Source organism: Apodemus sylvaticus, chromosome 4 (genome assembly GCF_947179515.1).
Source record: "Apodemus sylvaticus chromosome 4, mApoSyl1.1, whole genome shotgun sequence".
In the NCBI taxonomy this organism is placed as follows: domain Eukaryota; kingdom Metazoa; phylum Chordata; class Mammalia; order Rodentia; family Muridae; genus Apodemus; species Apodemus sylvaticus.
The window spans coordinates 139726740-139746262 of record NC_067475.1 but is presented as its reverse complement, the minus strand read 5'-3'; the positions used below and the strand labels follow the sequence as shown (position 1 = coordinate 139746262).

At 42.3% G+C, this 19523-nt stretch overlaps 1 protein-coding gene across 3 annotated transcripts; it reads right to left on the bottom strand.

Annotated features, from left to right (window-relative positions):
- Window positions 1-2504: 2504 nt before the first annotated feature.
- On the bottom strand, window positions 2505-19087 carry Mynn (myoneurin). 3 transcript variants are annotated; one of them, XM_052180676.1, is made up of 8 exons: window positions 18529-19087; window positions 17447-17743; window positions 13349-14142; window positions 11772-11931; window positions 9934-10112; window positions 9006-9089; window positions 7925-8011; window positions 2505-5360 (listed from the first exon to the last, which is right to left on the bottom strand). In XM_052180676.1, the coding sequence occupies exons 2-8, from the start codon at window positions 17710-17712 to the stop codon at window positions 5098-5100; spliced, it is 1833 nt and encodes a 610-aa protein (XP_052036636.1). In that variant the 5' UTR covers window positions 17713-17743; window positions 18529-19087; the 3' UTR covers window positions 2505-5097. The 3 variants fall into 3 exon arrangements, with proteins under 3 accessions (XP_052036636.1, XP_052036637.1, XP_052036638.1); XM_052180677.1 differs by lacking the exon at window positions 9006-9089; XM_052180678.1 differs by lacking the exon at window positions 18529-19087 and having other exon boundaries at window positions 17577-17660.
- Window positions 19088-19523: the final 436 nt, after the last annotated feature.

Genomic DNA, 19523 nt, shown 5'->3' with positions numbered 1-19523 from the left:
TTATAGTTGGGGGTCACCACAACATGAGGAACTGTATTAAAGGATCATAGATAGCATTAGTAAAATTGTGAACCACTGATTTAAGACCCACTTAATACGATGGCGTTTATGCCTGATGCTGCTCAGTGGCCAAGAACTTGAGAACAGACAGGCCACAGGCCCAAGGTAAACCCAAATATTATGGTTCTGTTAAAGAAACATAGCAATAAAATGATTTCTAATAACATTCTACTTCCACCCATATATCAGTGAATCTTATATCACTCAGCCATCATCAGAGAAGCTGCTTCTTGAAGAAGTTGGAAATTAACACCCACAAATGGCCAGTATGAAGACAATGAGATTCTGGACCACAGTCCTAAACGGGATGTCTTCATCAAACCCTCCTGTGAAGGCTCAGGGAGCCATGAAGAAGAGGACAGAAAGCCTGACTGAGGGGACAGGGGACTCAAAGGGAACTGTACCCTCAGGATACAATAGAACTGAGGTGCATGAGTAAGAACTCAGAGGCTGTGGGAACACACCCAGAGCCTGCATAAGTTAAAGTCAGACAGGGTCCCAGTGTGGACAGACGGGGAAGTACACACAGGCTGCCACCCCTAACCAGGAAGCTATCTGCTACCAACATCTACGCGTAATGGAAAAGTTAGTTTCTCCAATGGGGTATAGCTAGATATGTCAGCCACACTTCAGGACAGGCCTTATACCCTATGGCCGACACAGAAAGAACTCAACGGGTATTTTTGTAGACTCTCTTAAGTTGCTTTTATGGGTATTTTCTGTCTGACTGTTTTTTTTTTTTTTTTCTGTATAGTTTGGTTTCATTTTGTGTGAGCTTTTTTATTGTGTTTGCTTGTTTGTTTTTTAGAGAGAGAGAAGGGGGAGGGAGGGAGGGAAGGTTGGGAGTTGGATATAAGTGGGGGAGGTGTGAAGGATCTGAGGAGTTGGGGAAGGGAAAAGCATGAGCAGAATACAATGTATGGAAAACCTATAGAAAACCTCTGACAATGCTGACCCCCACAGGCTCCCTTTCACTGTTTGAAACTGTCACCGTGTCTTCGTGTTTAGTGGTCTAAGACCTGATCCTTTGCTTAAAACACCAGCTTTCTCCAGTACGCTTGACTTCTCTCACTGACTTCCCGGCAATTCCAGAAGGACCTTTTCATTTCCATCTCACACTGCAGCAGCCCAGGGCAGACATTCTTGAGACTGCGACCAGCAGTCTGCCTAAGAACTGCTTCTCTTCGGGAAGTCAGCTGAGGTCACCAGCATGGAGTCATGTTACCAACCTGGGTGTCTAATTTCTGCCCTTTAGCAATTCACTAAGGTAGGATGTGGCCACACGGCTATATATGTGGCCTAGCTAAGTCGAGCTCTGTAAGTTGTATTTTGTAAGTCAGCACGGCCGCTGGGTTACACATTTCTGCCCGGTACCTCGTTCTCATTCGATACTTTCTGCATTCTGCCCAGCTCCTCTCCAGTCAGCACCTCGTAACTTCCCTCAGTCACTTTGTCTGCCCAGGTGAACAATGGCCTGTTCTCTCTCCACCCACTCTCCACTCCTGACTGCTCACATTTCCTTTCTGAGCTTCCTGTGAGCCTCCACTCAGCATTTCTGCTTGTTTTACAGCTACTGATCTTGGCTTTCTCGCTTCCCTTCTAGTGGACAGTTATTTTTGTACATTTTCTGGAAGACTCTTATGTTTATATGATAAATCCTTAAACACAGCAAATCTTTTGTCAATAAGTAGGGGCAGGGGTTGAAGAAGGCAAAAGAAGACTGCATCATGCATGTCTCCAGAGATTCATGTAGAGTGGTAGTGCACAGCTATAATCCCAGGACACCCCCCCCCCCAGGCATCAAGGTTACTATGAATTCCACACTAATCTGGGCTATTTAATAAATTCAATCTCAACATACTGATACATAGTAAAACCTGTCTCAAGTCAAAAAGAAACAAAGAAATCAATGTCCTAATATATCAATGGTATCAGTGTTATTCAAAATGGTGAGTGGAAATGAAGAATTAATCTTTTTATTTGGTGGTATTTCTAACACAATTAACAGATTAAAAATCTCCAGGTAAATAATAAAAAAAATAATATACCAGAACTTTAAGTGCTTCTCAAAGACGGAGCACTGACAAGTGCTTGGGAGCCAGTTCTCAGTTTCTGGTCCATTTGAAATCAGCTGTAGGGCATCTCTACCAAACATCTGCCCAGCACATCTGACTCAGTAGATTATCACACTAAAGTGGGTACGGATAGTCTTATAAAACTTCAACCTGACAGAAGTAAAGACATTACAACTATTAGCCCAGGATATTTTAAAAATTAGTGTAGAGAGTTAACTACCTACCTTAACTGCATTGATAGGTACTATTTCTGTAGGAATAAAATGTAGAGAAATGATAAACTACTTTTGCAAAGAATTAACAGATCTTCAATCTTGAAAAAGCTTCTAAAATTGTCCACTGAAATGATCCTATGGAATTAAACATGAATACTATTTAACAGCAAAATTTATTTAATATATAATCTACAATTCCTTTTTTAAAAACTTTAAAAGCTAATTCTAAGGTAAAACAATACAAATACAAAATTAGAAAAAACTTTCTAAGATATTCAGCATTTTAAAGAGTTTGAAAACCTTCTATAATACTTAAGTAATTAATCTTTGCTAAAACACTGCAACATAACAAAATAGGTAAAGAACTTACCTCAATGATTCTTTGTGTTAGAATGATTCCCAGATACTCATAAAGTGCATGCACATTAGAATAAGTAACAGCATAGTATTAAAACAATGATGACATTCAGTTTTTGAGCTTTCTTTACAAATAATTCTGGAAGAGCAAATGACTAAACCAGTATCAACCTAAAATAATTTTAGATACACAATAATACAAATTGAAAAACCAATCTGACCTACTCCAGATTTCACTTATATGAAACAATGCTGAAAGTAACGACTGAGCTTTCAAATGCTAGTTACCAAGTTCGAGGTTGTGTTGTCAGGGCTTGTGTTGTCAGGGCTTGTGTTGTCAGGGGTTGTGTTGTTAGGGGTTGTGTTGCACGCCTGGAGAATGCGGGAGGAAGCTGTGGAGTACGGAGCCACTTTAGGTTACACACAAGTCCGCAGCCAGACTGGACTGTTAGTGAGACCAGCGCAGAATTGAGAAGGGACTAAACCAACAAGACTGTGGCAGTTTTTGTCCTCAGATAGGACAGACATCATGACAGCCACTTTTGGAATCCTTTTTAATTTTCTTGCCTTAACTTTCTAGAATGTTGTGATTCTAGAAAGTTGGGTATGTGTATGCCCAACGAACTACAGCACTTAAAAAAAATGTTAATTCTATGCTTGAATTAATGAAGCTGTGGTTTCCCTCCACTTCGGCAAACTTGCTAATTCTTTTCAGTTTTGTTATAGACTAGTAAATTTTTATTGATCTTAAACTAGAAAAGATTAGCTGAACATTTTATACCTTACAAACTTTATTCAAACTTAGTATGTTCATTTAACATACACACAGACTTCTTAGCTAAATAATAAAATAAGTTTATTATACAAAGGCGGTATTTCATACTCTCTCTAGTTAAGTCAGTCTCTCTGGTCAGAATTTACTGTGAAAATGCTATAGCTCTACGAAATGGGAAGACACCTACAGTGTGTAAGAACTGAGTGTTCTATTATTATCTTCTTAGTTCTGGGACTTGGACCCAAACATGGATGGACCCAAAATTATGATGGAAGAATACAATATCAGTGAACACCATGTTCCAGTGCATGTTCCATGTTTAAGTCCTGAAAACAAGTGAGACCTAACTAATTGATGACAGAGATGAGAAACAGTCACCAGGACTTATCAGCAACAGAAACTGACTCAGGAATTGTAACTTACACTGCAAAGTGAAATCAATTAATATGCAGAACAGTGAGGGGGAGGAGGGAGCAGGCACAGGGATGGGGGTGCTGAGTTCTCTACACAGCTGCAAAGGAAAGGAACACTAGAGAGCTACGGCCAACAACCAAAAGTTGCCGTTTAATTTATAAAATTGAAAATCCATGTTTATAGGAAACTCAAATATAAAATGGTAAACAAACCAATAATCCAAAAGTATAGCTTATAATTGAAGTTAGGATATTAATTCTATTTGTGTATATGTGTGTTGCCTTAGGCATGCAACTCAAGTTTCTTGATTTTTCTAATATATCAAATTTAGAAGCCAAGTGATTTCTAGTATGTATTTTATATCTAGAAAATTCTTTTTAGAACATTTATTTTAAAAAGTGCATAACTGATACAAGATAGGCTTATCAAAAATTTTCAAAACTTGTTATATATTCACTTCCAATAATCTACAAATCTAATAAAATATAAAATGAATCAAATTCCAAAACTGTCTTCTGACTCACTTAAAAACACCAAATATCTATTTAAAAAAATATAGTTTCAACTCAAACAAAAATTGATCTGAGTACCGGTTTTCTCCAGAATACTGAATTCACTCTAAATGAACAAAAATTTACATACATTTTCTGGATTTTAAGAGAAATACTTCGTTTGGCTTCATTAAAAAAGTTACCTCTAAAGGAATATATTAATAAATAGCACAATTCTTCCTTAGTTTCTAAATTTTCATAGACATAAACACAAACTTGAATCCCTCTGACAGTTTCTATACTGGTCCACAGGGTTTACAAACCGAAACACTTTGAAGTTGAGATTTCTGTAGACTTTGTTTAAACAGTAAGGAGAGAACAACAAAAACCCCAGGCCAGAGTCTACCTAAGGAACAGATAAGTCTACAAATGCAAAAGGAAGATGGAGTTAAGGCAGTTTAACAGTGTCTGAAGCCTACCACCCGAGACCGTGCTGTGCGGTGAAGCCACTCCTTCACAGGCTGGTTGTTTCCAATAAAAACCAAAAGCCAAACCAGCACTGACTGATGCAGTATCAGGTGCTTTTACTTCCATGAATAAAAACTAATGGTCATACAGCTCCAGTGAGTGGGGTCAGTGTGAATATGCACCTTACCAGATGTGGTGACGTTTACTGCCAAGGATGCCCTAGCAATTCCATGTCCTTAAAGTCAATACAATTGTTGTAAAAAAATCAACTGTGGTTCGGAATATCCATTCACAGCTGACCTCAGCAGTGTGTCTGGTGTAGGAGACTGACTCTCCGTGACAGGCAGAAGCATGTGGTGGTCCTCAGTCCCAAGTGGAAGCGCTAAGGGTAGAGTCCCATCAGAAGGCTTCACATCTAGCGTTTCTGACAGAGGACTTCTCTGACTGGGGTCTTGTTCACTTACAGCATGCTCATCTGCACTGCAATCTGGATTTTTATCCGTACCTGAAACAGAAGGGGAAGTACACTGTCTTTAACAATGCAAAACCAAAAACTGTCTGAGGTACACTCATCCACTTACAGGTCCTAGAGCCACACTCGGTCTCCACACCCACGTGCAACCTGTTTCTCTCTCCGCAGTGTGCCAGATGGAGTATGCACTGATACTGCGGCAAGTAGCCAGAACAGGGTGGGCGTGAACACCAGCACGGGAATCAGTCTAGACATTCTAAACCCCGGCGAGCTTTCCTCCCACCTCACGCACAGTTGGCAAATGGTGTCCTCCTCCCATGGCTCCTGTTCCTGTCTTGTTTGACTCTACTCAGTCACGCCTCCACGCCTCAGCTAGGTTGGGAACTGAAGTCCATGCCGGTGAATGCTAAGTTAAGCTCCTCTGATTCCTTCTAAGTGCAGAAGGGCAACAGAGTAAAGTCATCTTGTGCACTGAGGAGGAGTGCACGCTGGCCAGTGGCTTCAGGTTTGCAGTACACAACCTATCAGTTGTCTCCAGAAGTGGGAAATGCTGCTCTCCTAGAGAAATTCTCACTGACTAGAGACGCACTCTGCCTCCACTGCACTACTGGCTGTAACATGTTGCTGCCACCCCAAAATGCTGACATGACTTCAGCAGCCTTGGTAGATAGCCAACAGTGTGTGCTTCACTTACCACTTACGTTAAGCTGCAGTTTCCCGAACTCTGCAGTTTAAGCAGTCAGGAACAACCTGCGCGGTCTTGTCTTTGTGACTCATCAAAATGCCCCCTGCCTGCAACGACCCTGTCCTGCCCGCCTCCACCCCTGAACTCTTCTCCCTTCATTTCTGCAAAAATAAGTCCTTTCTCTCCTGACAGCCCACCTCCCTTTTAGATACTGTCATTATGGGGCCCACGCTGGCTTTGAACTTGGAACCAAGCCATCTCCCTCAGCGTCCGGAGTGCTGGGATTGTAGGCGTGTGCTAGCTACCATGTCCAGGTGAACTCAAGACCATTCTAATGCTTCAGAAGAAATGTCTTCTTTAGCACTTCTGTATTTACAATGTCCTACAATTTCAGTCTAGTCAGATCTCTGCTGTTCCATCCAGGTGGTAAGCTCTTAGAGAACCAGGACTATACCCCGTTCAAGTTCATGTGCCCCGCAGCTATGTGCATTCCACAGGCATTAAATGACTATGACGAGACACACTGCAGGGTTCAGATGCTTCTACCTTAATCCTTACAATTAAACTTATTATCACATATACGGAAAATGAACACACACACACACACACATACATTTGGTGCTGGATCCTGTACCTGGAGCTTCACACGTGCTGGGTGAGCATTCTATCACACCCGCTGATTCTCATCATGCCTGTGATACTGTTCCTTTTGGCAGAATGTCATAAGGACAGTAAATCAAGTGTCTATTTTAAGTAATAAGCCCAAAAGTTTGCAGCCTGGCTTCCTTTTCAGATAGAATGTTGAGCGCAGGGCCCGATTTCCTTCCACACTTTGACATTCACCAGAGCTCTTTTCTCCCTGACTACAGCAGTCACTCTCAGTCGAGCAGACTCATTATATGCAGTAATGATATTGCTTGTTTATATGTCTTTCATTTTTGACACTACTTAACAGTCATGCTTCTTGACTGTTGGTTTGTTTACTTATATAGTTCACCATGAACAACAATTGTCTTTCTTGTCTCTTAAGTTATAGAATTACAGGTGTGTGATATGTGCCACCAAGCTTTGTGGCAAGTCAGACTTCTTAAAAGAGGAAATAGCTAAAGTTTATTATTATTATTTTTAATTTTTATTTTTAACGGGTGCCTTATTGCATGTGTGCCTGGTGCCAGGGGCTGGTAGAGGACACTGGATCCCCTGGAACTGGAGTGACTGAGAGCTGTGAGCTGCCATGTAGGTGCTGGGCCTGTAACCCAGGTCCTCTGGAAGGGCAGCTAGTGCTCTCAAATACTGAACCATCTTTCCAGCCCTGAATATTTTAAATTAATTTTATTTTAATTTTTATTTTTTTATGAAGTTCAATTCTTCAAAAACAGTGGAAAGAGGAATCTTCTGTAGATTATAAAGCTACTTTCTTTATATGTATAAGTTTTTGTTACTATTTTCTAAGATTACTTCATTTCATTCATTTGTTTGCTTGTTTATGTGTTTGTGTGTATGTCTGTGTGTGTGTGTGTGTGTGTGTGTGTGTGTGTGTGTGTATGTATGTCAGAAGATAACTCTGAGGGAACTGTGCTCTTCTGGTCCCTGTGAGATCTGGGAATAGAATTTTGGTTGTCAGGCCTGAGCACACAAGCTTCCAGCCCGGCTTTGCTGGGATTATTTCGGTTTGGAGACAGGGCTTCGCTACGCGGCCCAGGCGTGCCTGCAGCTAGCTCCGTGGCCACGCTGGGCTGGGGTGGGAGCTTGTTCTGCGCCAGCTTCCTGAGGATTGAGATTATAAGCAAGTACCGTTCTAGCCCCCTATGTCTACTGTTAAACAGAGATCTAGTCTACACTGTTGAAATGTACAGCTCAGCACGCTAAGGTCAGTGCCAACAGAGAGTGCATGTCAATCACGTGCTCTTACCAGAGTGCACCTTTGTTTTATGCTTCTTTAAGTTTTTAATGTCTGTGTAAGAATTTCCACATAGTTCACAGATAAATGGTCGTTCTCCTGAAAAACAAGGCAAGAACTTTAAAAACTCAGTATTTAAAAAATTGCTAGCTGACACAAAACTATCAAATATTAATGAAAATAAAGCAAAAATTCTTTTAATTACTTAGTTATAACTGTGAGATGAGAAACCCTATACACATAGGTATGCTTTTACTTTGTAAGAAGTATAACCCAATTTGGGGTAAAATTAGGTGCTTTCATTTTCTGAAATTCTCAAAAATAATCTACCCTTATACCTCACAAATAAGGAAATCTTCTACAAAATACTGACAATATCCTACAATACAACTATTTTCAAAGATGTACTGTCCAGGCTGGGGCTGTAACTCGGCAGCAGATGCATGCTAGCATCGGAAAGCTCTGAGTTTGAACCCAGCACAAAGGGGGTCGGGTGATCACTGAAGAACCACTTAATGTGTTACCCCAAAACCAAGAAACATGAGGATATAGGAGTGGCAATGAATTTAACAAGCCCATCCTAGTATTCATATCATGCTGGATTAAAATTATAAAGATGGATTTTTAAAAAAATGTGAACCATTTATTTAAAAAGTAGCAGTTTTCCTTTAAATTTAATATTTAACATTTTCTCCATACTATTTACATATTACATGTTATAACAAACACATTGATAACAAAATCCATTCCTAAAACTTATATAGAAGAACACTACTTTATAATTCTGATGATTCCTTGTTTGATATATCTATTCAATTTAATAACAAATATTTTCATTTGGAAATGATGGATATCTGGTATATTCCTTAAAAGATCTACACAACTCTTGACCAAATTTAAATTATACTCTAAACAACTAAAAAATAATAATGAAAGAAATGAACATATAAACATCTGATATTTATACATGAAAAACTTGTTATCGCTAAGTTATACTAGATACTATATATTCCACAATGGTTTCAAAGCCAAGGTTTATGTACAAAGGAATTAAGAGAGAACAAAAACTGATGCGTTCTCCCTAAGCACAGACCTGTATGGGATCGAAAGTGTTTGTTGAGCTCTCCTGAGGAAATAAAACTTTTCCCACAAATACCACATATGTATGGTTTCTCACCTAGATGGAAAATAAAAGATAGCGAAGTGGTGTACTATACCAGTATAATATGTATCAGTTACAGAGATCTAAATCAAGCTTTTAAAATTATCATATGAAATTTTATATGAAAGCCTTTCTATGATGTATCTTAGAGGCATCCACAGTGATGAACTATTAACTTATTCTACCTATCTAGATTGGCACTTTTCACACACTAAAACATCATTTCTGCAAATGTCTCTTCTCTCCTACAAGAGATGACCTGGGTAAACAATTTGATTCTTATGATTAAGAACATGTCAAGTTCAATTAACATTTCAAGTCTTTCTATCTATTAATCAAGGGGATAACAACATTTAAGGAAGACCACAGCCAACAGCCCACCTTTCAAAAGAGACTCTGACCAGTACACTTTGTTTTCGAAACTTATAATTTGCATCTGACACACCTGTCTGAGTTCCAGGTCTTGGAACGTCTATGCAAAAGAAGTCACAAGACAGGTTTCTTGCCTGAGCCACCTCCCACTTAACTCCCCCTTCACATCCTTACTCACAGGAGACAAATTCTCAAAAAAGGCTAACTAGGTTTTCTCTAGTTATAAAAACATAGCTCAGTTGGATTTATATATTTCCAGAATTCTCTTACTTTAACAGGCATAAGCTAACGATAACATTTTCACCTACCTTGTATTATTCTAGCAAATGTCAGATCCTTAATCTAATGGTTATGTGAAAATCATGAACAGCTTCAAAATTACCAGTGTAGATATCTAAAAAGTCTGCAGTCTACCTTGTGAAAGGCCCAATTCCCACTTCTCTTAGCTACAGCCTTGTTACAAGCAGTCTCAGCTGTAAACTCTTACCTGTGTGTTTCCGAGAATGAGTGATGAGGGAGCTAGAGACAGCAAAGGCCTTTCCGCAGGTGTCACACACATAAGGCTTTTCTCCAGTGTGCCTGCGGACATGATAGGTCAGTGTGCTGGCCTGGGCAAACCTCTGTCCACATCTATCACAAACATATGGCTTTTCTCCACTGTGTTTCCTGTTAGTGAATATAAAGTAACAGCAGTAAGGAGAGCAATCCGGAGGCCACGTATACACCAAGTCTTTCTTATATAAAGTGCAACTATTTCATGTAGCATTTTACGTCATCTCAACAGGTGAAGCCAAGTGCCAATGGCTTGGTCCCCAGCTAGAAGTAGTACTAGGGGTTGGAAACTTGAGGAGGTGTGCCCTGTGCCCTGACCTGCTTCTAACTAGGCCGCACCTCCTGAAGAAGCAGGTCACAGACCGCACCTTTGTCTCCAGCCCCCCCTCTTCAGCCTCTGCTTCTTGACTGCCACAGGATGAGCAGTGGAGTCCACCATATCCTCTCTGTCATATCTGTTTGCCTCATCAAAGGCCCAGAAGCTGAGGCCAGGAGAGCATGGACTGAAGCCTCTAAAACTGCCTGCCAACACGGGCCATCCTTCTCAGGGCAACTGCCTTAGAGTGACAGCTGGGGACGTGGGAAAAGGAATGCAGTCTAGCACATTGCCTAAGTTCCATTCCTAACACCATAAAGCAAAACAGACAGACATTCTGATCAATGGTCTAGTCTTGTTATCCCAGCTCTCAGAAATTAGAGGTATAAGGATTTTGGGTTTGCCTGGGCTATACAGCAAGACCCTGTGTCAAACAAACAAACAAAGTAGGAAACTAGCCAAATCCTAGTCATCAGAAGTGTCAGTGTGTGAAAATGAAAATTCATTTGGTTTGGGAACCTACTAAGCTCCCTGCCCCCACACACTGTTCCTATGTGCTTTGTTCAAGGTCAGCCACAGAGGCACTCAGAGTCTACTGTAGTCATAGTTGACGGGCATGGCTATGGCTTCCCCGGGAGACTGCGGCAGAGCTATCACACCTATCTATTACAGCAATCAGGAAGAGGAGGCAGAGGAGGAGCATGCAGGGAAGGCGGGCAAGAGGTAACAGTGAGAGTCTAGGGACTCAGTTGTTTAACCAGGTCTCAAAACCTAAAATATCATCTCCTCTAGTTCTCTGATTAAGTCAGCACCCCTATCCCCACAATCAACTTTGAACACTGTTACACTGGGGACTATGGCCCCCACAAATGGGCATTTGGTGGGTATCTCAGTCCCAAACTATATTGTCCCTCCTGCTACAGATGTTTACGCACACGCCACATGCGAATGCACTCTCTAAGGTTCTCTATCTGAGAGATCAGCCGTCCCTAAGATTCTCCGGTCTGCATAGCTTCAGGGCCTCTCAAAGGCCCAGGGCTAAGCTGGGCCTTTAACCTAGAACTCCAAAGGCAGAGGTAGGTAGATCTCTCAGTTCGAGGCTAGACTGAGTCTACAGAGCCACTTCTAGGACAGCCAGGGCAATACAGAGAAATTCTGTCTCAAAACAACAAGAACAAAAAAGTCCAGGTCTAAAGTCTCAAAAGATTCGGGCAATTCTTGTAAAAATCAAAACATAGTTTGCACAAATTCCACGGTACAATTTCCATTCCAAAGGAGAGAAATGAAAATGCAAGGAAGATGAGAGCCAGACGGAAGCCTGCTGGGCGAGCATCAAAGCCCCTTGCTCCATGGTCAGCATGACGTGAGGCTTGCCCTGTGTGCTCTAAGAAAACACATTACTCATTAGACTGTAATAATTAACCAACATAAAGGTCAAACAACTCATTTTCTTTTACCTTGCATGAATCTTGAGATTGCTAGAAGTTGCAAACTGTAAATTGCACACATCACATTTATAGGGTTTTTCCTCACCATGATGCATGCGACTATGGAAGACCAGCTGGCATTTCTGAGCAAACCCTTTATCACACAGCTCACACTTATACGGCCTTTCCCCTAAAAGAACAGTAACATTTGTATTAGGAAGATATTAGGGACAATGATAGTATATTAGGGAAAAAATCCTGTTATACTTGCCAAAGTCATAAACTTTTAAGGCTTTTAAGAGTGCTAATGGGGGCTGACGAGATGGCTCATTGGGTAAGAGCACTGACTGCTCTTCTGAAGGTCCTGATGGCTCACAACCATCCATAATGAGATCTGACACCCTCTTGTGGAGTGTCTGAAGACAGCTACAATGTATTCACATATAACAATAAATCTCTGGGCCTGAAGGAGCAGAGGTCTTGAGTTCAATTTCCAGCAACCACATGATGGCTTACAACCATCTGTACAGCTACAGTGTACTCATATACATAAAATAAATAGAATCTTTAAAAGAAAAAAAAAAGAGCCAATGGTACTGGTTTTTGTTTTCAGAAAATGGTATAACTTCTAAGTAACAAAGGCAAATGGGATGTCTTTCAAGACTACTGAAAACACTAGAAGCAAAGAAATTAATCACAATAGTTAAAGGTGATCAGCAAGAAGAATGTATAAAATACAAGCCTAAGTGTACCAATGGATACTCAAACTTTGCCAGCAGAAAGTCATGCAAATCAGAGGTAAACAGAAAAGCTGAGAAAGAATGATCTTCAAAACTAATGAAATCTAGAAGCATGTACTGGGAAGTGGTGGCAATATGTGAAAATCGGGCCCGAGTTTTAATATCTACCTCTGTGTAACATTTAAGAACCTAGAACCAAGCCAGGCGTGATGGCGTGGCTCTATAATCCTAACCACTCTGGAGGTCAAGGCAGGGGGATTGCGGATTCAAGGCCATTTTCAGCAACATAGTAAGATGCTGTCTCAGAATAAAAAGTCACACTGGGAGAGGGAAGGGCTAGCTTACTGGTAGAGTGCGTGCATAGATGTTCAAGGCCCTGGGTTCACTCTCCAGCAGGACCAAGTTTATGCTTATTATGAGAGAAAATGGTGTCAGGACCTGATGCACTAGAACTCAAAATGTCAATCATAGCAAAGAGCTATTAAATACTTGTTACAATTACAAATCAAATTTTAGGATTCTAATGTTAAAACCTTTTACAGATAAACTTTGTTCATAAACAATGAATGTTGTATGTTAATGTCATCTGTATGGGCTGGAGATACAACTCAGTACAATCTGCTCCAACATTCGGAGTTACATTTTATAAATTTGTTACTTAGTTTAAAAATGTCTAGCACTCTGCTTTATTAGATCTTTTAAGAGACATTTGAGTGTGTACAGCTGTTTTGGTTTTTTATTTTTTGTTCTCATTTACTTGAGGCCCTGGCTTCAATTCCCAGTACAGAACGGAACAGAACCACAGACACTAACCCACGCAGCAGGAGCCCAGCACAGTGAGTGCCCCTTCCCACAAAGCAGCCTTACCGGTGTGCGTCCTCACGTGCGTTTTTAGTTGGTTGCACTGGGTAAAGGCCTTTCCACACAAGTGGCAGACGTAGGGCTTGACTCCCTTATGGATTCTCATGTGTCGCCGCAGGCTGCTGGCTTCTGAGAACACCTTCCCGCACGTGTTACACATGGGCTTGGCCTTGGAATACCTGGGGTCCAGCTCTTCCCCGGCGGTCTCCAGCTCATACGGGCTCTTTACACTGGCTATATTAGACATGGAGTGTTCTTTCAGGGCACAATGTGACTGTGATTTTCGACGTTTCCGTTTGACTGTAACAGTTTGCACAATATCTTGTGCTGGGAAAGTGTTTTCCACAACTGAGGTCAGTTCAAGTTCTGAAGTGTCATGTCCTTGACTGGCTTGCTCTACTACGGGTGAGGACGACTTAGTTGTATCCAGGAATAATCCAACAGATGCGCTCTCTAAAACGTCACTGGGGGACTGCACTGCTTTGCTCTGCCCTGGTTTCTGGGAATTGAAAGCCTTTTTCTTCTTTTTACTTTGAGACGATTTCTTTGTTAATGCCCGTTGTTTAGGGTTTGCCTGAACTGAGTCTGTGGAGACTTCTGATTTCTCCCGATTGTTATAATCTCGCAGAGTAAGAAGACAGGTCTGTTGATTCAATTCGATGTTTCCAGTAATACTAGATATTTCTGTAGAAGAGGGACTAGCAATGAAAGCGAAATCCTCCATCTTTATTTTACATTTAGTTACTACCTCTTCAACTTTGAGATAGTCAGCAGCCTGATGGATTTCTTTAACATTCCAACTGAAAGAAAACAAGACTAAATGACAATATTCAGAACAAAAAATAAAAAACCAAAACAGCTGTACACACTCAAATGTCTCTTAAAAGATCTAATAAACCAGAGTGCTAGACATTTTTAAACTAAGTAACAAATTTATAAAATGTAACTCAGAATGTTGGAGCAGATAGCTCCAATTTTATGATACTGAAAAGATGAAAAGGGCTAGAGAGATGGCTCAGTGGTTAAGAGCACTGACTGCTCTTCTAGAGGACCTGAGTTCAATTCCCAGCAATCACATGGTGGCTCACAGTCATCTGTAATGGGATCTGATGCCCTCTTCTGGTGTGCATGAAGAGAGCGACAGTGTATTCATATACTTAAATAAAAGCCAGGCAGTGGTGGTGCACGCCTTTAATCCCAGTACTTGGGAGGCAGAGGCAGGCGGATTTCTGAATTCAAGGCCAGCCTGGTCTACCGAGTGAGTTCCAGGACAGCCAGAGCTACACAGAGAAACCCTGTCACTACAAAACAAAACATGAAATAAAATAAAATAAAATAAAATAAATGAATGAACCTTTTAAAAAAAGAAAGAAAGAAAAGGTGAAAAGAATGTAGAGTAACAAAAATTTTTTTTTGCTACAAAATATATTTTCTGTCTGCTTAGAAAACAATTAACAAACAAACAAAAGACAGACACTGACTGTTGGGTGGGCAGGAAGCTGGCTCAGTGGGGAAAGCCATTAGCTGCAAAAGCCTAAGACCCAAGGAACCCCTCGAGCAGGCAGTGTGACTGTGCACATAGTGTGACTAGTCCCAGCACTCTCCTGCAGAGGTGAGGCAGACAGGTCAGCTAGCCAAGAGTGATGCAGCAGCAGAAACGAGACCCCACCTCAACAAAAAACAACAACAAAAACAAACAAAAAACCAAAAACCTTAAAAAGGAAACATAAAAATTAAAACCTCTCCCTCCCCAACCCACTGATCTGCTGTTAGTATGCTCTATGCCCTCCAACCCAATGAGCTGTGCCATTCACTAGTTATTTACCACATTCTAATAACTGTGGGAGATTAACTTATCTCTGCTCGTTATCCCAATACAATTCTAAAACAGGAATACTTCCTTTTCAGAAAAACCAAGAGGTGCTTTGATTCTAGCACGTCTAAGAAGTGTGTTTCCATGGTAAGCTGGAAGCTACAAGGAAAGGATCCTAACTGTGTGCATGCATACCCCTGTAGACATGGTTTAGAAAAGGATGTGGATGAAAAATATTAATAGTCCTAATCGGTAGCTGGCAGAGCTTCATGGCTGTTTTTCCCTTCCAAGTTTCCTCTAAGAAATGTAGAACTCAAGAGGGCAGAGAATAAAGAAGATAAAATATAAAGTAAACAAGTGTTTGTTGCATAGTGTGGACTTCAAGTAAGTTTTCACTCAGTCTTTACAATAATATCAATACAGTTTACTATTATCTCACTTTTATGAGATTAAGGCTCAGAGAGGCCTTATGAAAGGAGACATACAATCAGCCACTCAGAAATTACAATTCCACTGTCCTTTTTTTATTTTTTTCCTTTCAGTAGACTGGTTGGCCCAGAACTTGAAGAGACAGATGCACCTGCCTCTGCATCCCAAGTTTTGGGTTAAAGGCGTGCCGCACCATGACTGCCCATTATCTGTTCTTCCAGCCAATGCTCTACTGTGTTCATGCTTCTATTAGAAATGAAGGAAAGGGGGCTGGAGGGAGGGCTCAGCGGTTAAGAGCACTGACTGCTCTTCCCAAGGTCCCGAATTCACACCACATGGTGGCTCACAGTCATCTGTAAAGAGATCTGACGCTCATCTGTAAAGAGATCTGACGCCCTCTTCTGGTGCGTCTGAAGACAGTACAGCGTGTACTTAGATATAATAATAAATCTCTGAACCAAGCCAGGCCAGGCTGGAGCTAGTGGAGCCAAGGAACGAGCAGAGGTCCCGAATTCAAATTCCTAGCAACCCAACCAATGCTGACTCACAGCCATTAGTAGAGCTACAGTGTACTCAGAAACATAAACTAACTACATAAATGTATCTAAAAGAAAGAAAGAATGGCAGGAAAGAAGGCAAGCATAGTTTGACCAGGTTCTTTTTGCTGTTGCCCTTTCTACCTCTTCTCCTATAACTATTACTATGAGCCTAGTTTTATACAGAGGAAACAATATATCTGTATTATAAAACTCTGAAGAACCCACATACTATTAAAGGGGCAGCAGTAAGCATGTTTTGATATAGTGTGTGCTCGCTCGTGTGCACATGTGCATGCAGGTGTGTGTGTATTTGTGTATGGGAGCTGCAGACGACTCTGCGTGTCTTCCTCTGTTACTCTTCATACCTTACTTACTACACGAGACAGGATCGCTCTCTGAGCTTGGACCTCCCAGGCTCTCCTAGGCTGGCTGGCTGGGGATGAGCTCCAGGGAACCACCTGCATCCACCTTGACAGCACTGGTGTTACAAAAATGCTTTTATATGGTGGCTGGGGATCTGAAATCAGGTCCTCAGCCTTGCGCAGCAGACACTTGACTGATGCGCCTCTGGAGCTCGGAAGTTAAGAGCCTTAAGAGAGGCACTGTAATGCGTCTGGCTTGATTTAAGCTTTGGATAGGTGAACAGCGGAGGCAGACTCATTGTTCCTTGTATTCCTGCGAAGTGACTTTCCAGAGCCACACTCAGGAAGCCCTGCACATGACCATCTACATGTGTGCAATGGAAGGCACTAGGCCATCAGGCCAGAGGTGGTTCTTTCAACAACTCTACTCCAAATACCCTAGAAGAAGCAAGGGACAGAGACTGTGTGAGAGATGGCCTGAGGGACACGAAGACCAAAAGCAGTGGGAAAGGAAAATCCACTTACAATTCAGGATTTGCAAAACTGAAATACAGCCTCTGAATAAGTCTGTCAGACAGAACTTCTGACTTTAACATGTTTTGTTTTTTTCAAGGCAGGGTTTTTTGTTTGTTTGTTTGTTTTGTTTTGTGTAGCCCTGGCTGTCCTGGAACTTGCTCTGGTGCCCAGGCTGGCCTTGAATTTACAAGGATCCTCCTGCCTCAGCCTCCCACCACCCAGCTGTAATGAGTTGTTTTTGTTTTTGCTTACCAAACATCTTTTCATCCTCAACAGAGCTACTGAAGTTGAAGCTATAGAGTGTATGAGTGAGTGTGTGTGTTGTGTTGTGTTGTGTATCAACACTGAGAAAGCGAGGAGAATGAATGGGGAAAAAAAAGAATCTATTTTAGCTCATAAGACTATTTGGTTAGATTTTATAACCAAATAAAAACGTGTACTTTACCTGTCGAGATTTAAAGTTCCTGTATATATAAACTCCAACAGTTTCTGAAATCCGTCAGCCTTCACCTGACTCTGATCAAGAAAAACATTGTTCTCAGAAGTGCTTCTGTAGATCGCACCAAAATACTCACTAAAGGAGGCAAGCACATTCCTATGCGCCTTAAACTGGAATTCTCCAATCACTATGGTACAGTCACAAAGAAATCCCGCTTCCCGTTGTTTATTCAGTCTCTCTAAAAGGTGCTCACAGTGGTGTGAATACTGCATTTTGTTATCAGAATGGAATTGTACCCTTGATCTAGAAGGCAAAAAGAAACGGGTGAATTGATAAGCATAACTTTCATCAAACATTCAACCAGGCAGAGGTAGGGGAGGTTGGAGAAGGAACAAAAGACTAAACCCGAAGCGCACAGCTCTTACTTCGTCCCCAGCCCCCAAAAGCCTCACCGAACACTCATGGTGATTTCATGTTTTTCTTTGTTTTACTGCCCTAGAACTCTAATGCAATAAATGGCAGTGAACAAAATCCATGTCACGAGTTGTAAAGAGGGCCGTAAAACCCTAAGCTTTTAGAGTTGGCCCTTCAAACTTTCAAGCTCCAGCAGGCATCTTTGCCTGAAGGTGCTTAAACAAATAAACTAAGAAACGACTCCTTGAAACTGGATAAGAACGCGACACGAGTCGTTTTCATTGCTCTCTGATCACTGAAACCTGTAGGCAGAGACGGTGAGGTTCCAAGCACCAGGCCAAGTGCAAGGGGGCGGGATCGCCCCACCGGAGGTGTCAAAGGTTCCGTCGCTCTCCGGGGAGGACACACCCCTTGCCTGCCCGCTGCAAGCCTGCCAGCGGCGGAGGGTGACAGTCCCAGCCGGTGTTCCCCGGCCTCCGCTGCCTTGCCCTCCCAGCTCGCACTCCCTCGAGTTCCCACGGCACGGGCCGTGACTACAGCTACCGCGGAGGTTGCCTCTCCCAAGACACCCTCCTTCGCCCCGAATCGCGCTCGATGTCGGAGGCGCCAGGCCACATAAGACCCCGGGATCCCAGAACGCAGGGACGACAGGCTAGGCGGAGGGCGGCACTCACCCGTAGCCGCCCAAGGGAAACAGTTTCTTCACTCTCTCACCGCCATCTTGGGAGGACGTCACCGCGACGCTCCGCCTCTCCCTTCCTCCTCCGTGGTAGCGTCACGTCCGGATGTGTGGTCCAGTGGGGGACACCGGCGACCGGACTCTAGATGTCCACTAGGGCCGGCGAGCCGAGTCTCGGAGCCCTGATTTCCCGGCATGCCCAGGCCTCCGGATGACACCTCAGTGCTCACTTACATCCTGCGCCAGCTGCTCACCTAGTCAGCCCGCAGCTGTCGATCCAGATTCTGGACAGAGACGGGGCTTGAGCGCACAGCCCGCCTCTCCCGGAACCGCGCTGCGCGCTGCATGCTGGGAGTTGTAGTTCTTTCCCTCGCCTGTCATCCTGTCTTCATTAGCGCCCCTCCAGTGGAGAAGGCTGCGTTGTGCACCTTAGTTCTTGACCGTGGCGGTGGGAGGGATATGCTTAAGTCGAGACCAATCAGTCCTTCCTCTTTTGCATACCCGAAAGCTCTTGGGACCCTCAGAATTCTGTTGGAACCGGATCGCCAAAGCTCATCTTCCAGAATGCCCTTACCTGGTGACAGAGGCTGAGATGCTTGAAAGCAAAGCAAAGCAGCAGGGCACACTGGGCATGCGCACCGCGGGAGGAAGGTGGGCTTTCTACCGGAAAAGGTTTTCCTGCGTCTGAACCAGAATAATTTTAGCACAATTATTTACCTCGAAATCAGAGCTAGTGCAGTAAAGGGAGAAGAGCAAAGTTATTGCTGCACTATACGAAAGTGCCAAAAAGTTTTGATGTGTTCTTCTCTAGAACCTGCGGACGTCATAAATCTTGAAAAGCACTACTGAAACGTCTGTTGTTATGTTTCTGGTCTTTAAGGAATTTACCTGACTTATTTAAAAGACAGTTTCAAAAACTCTGAGAGATTTTTCCATACCGGAATCTTTTTGCTTTATAACATCTCTGTGAAGCATTTGTGAATAAAACCA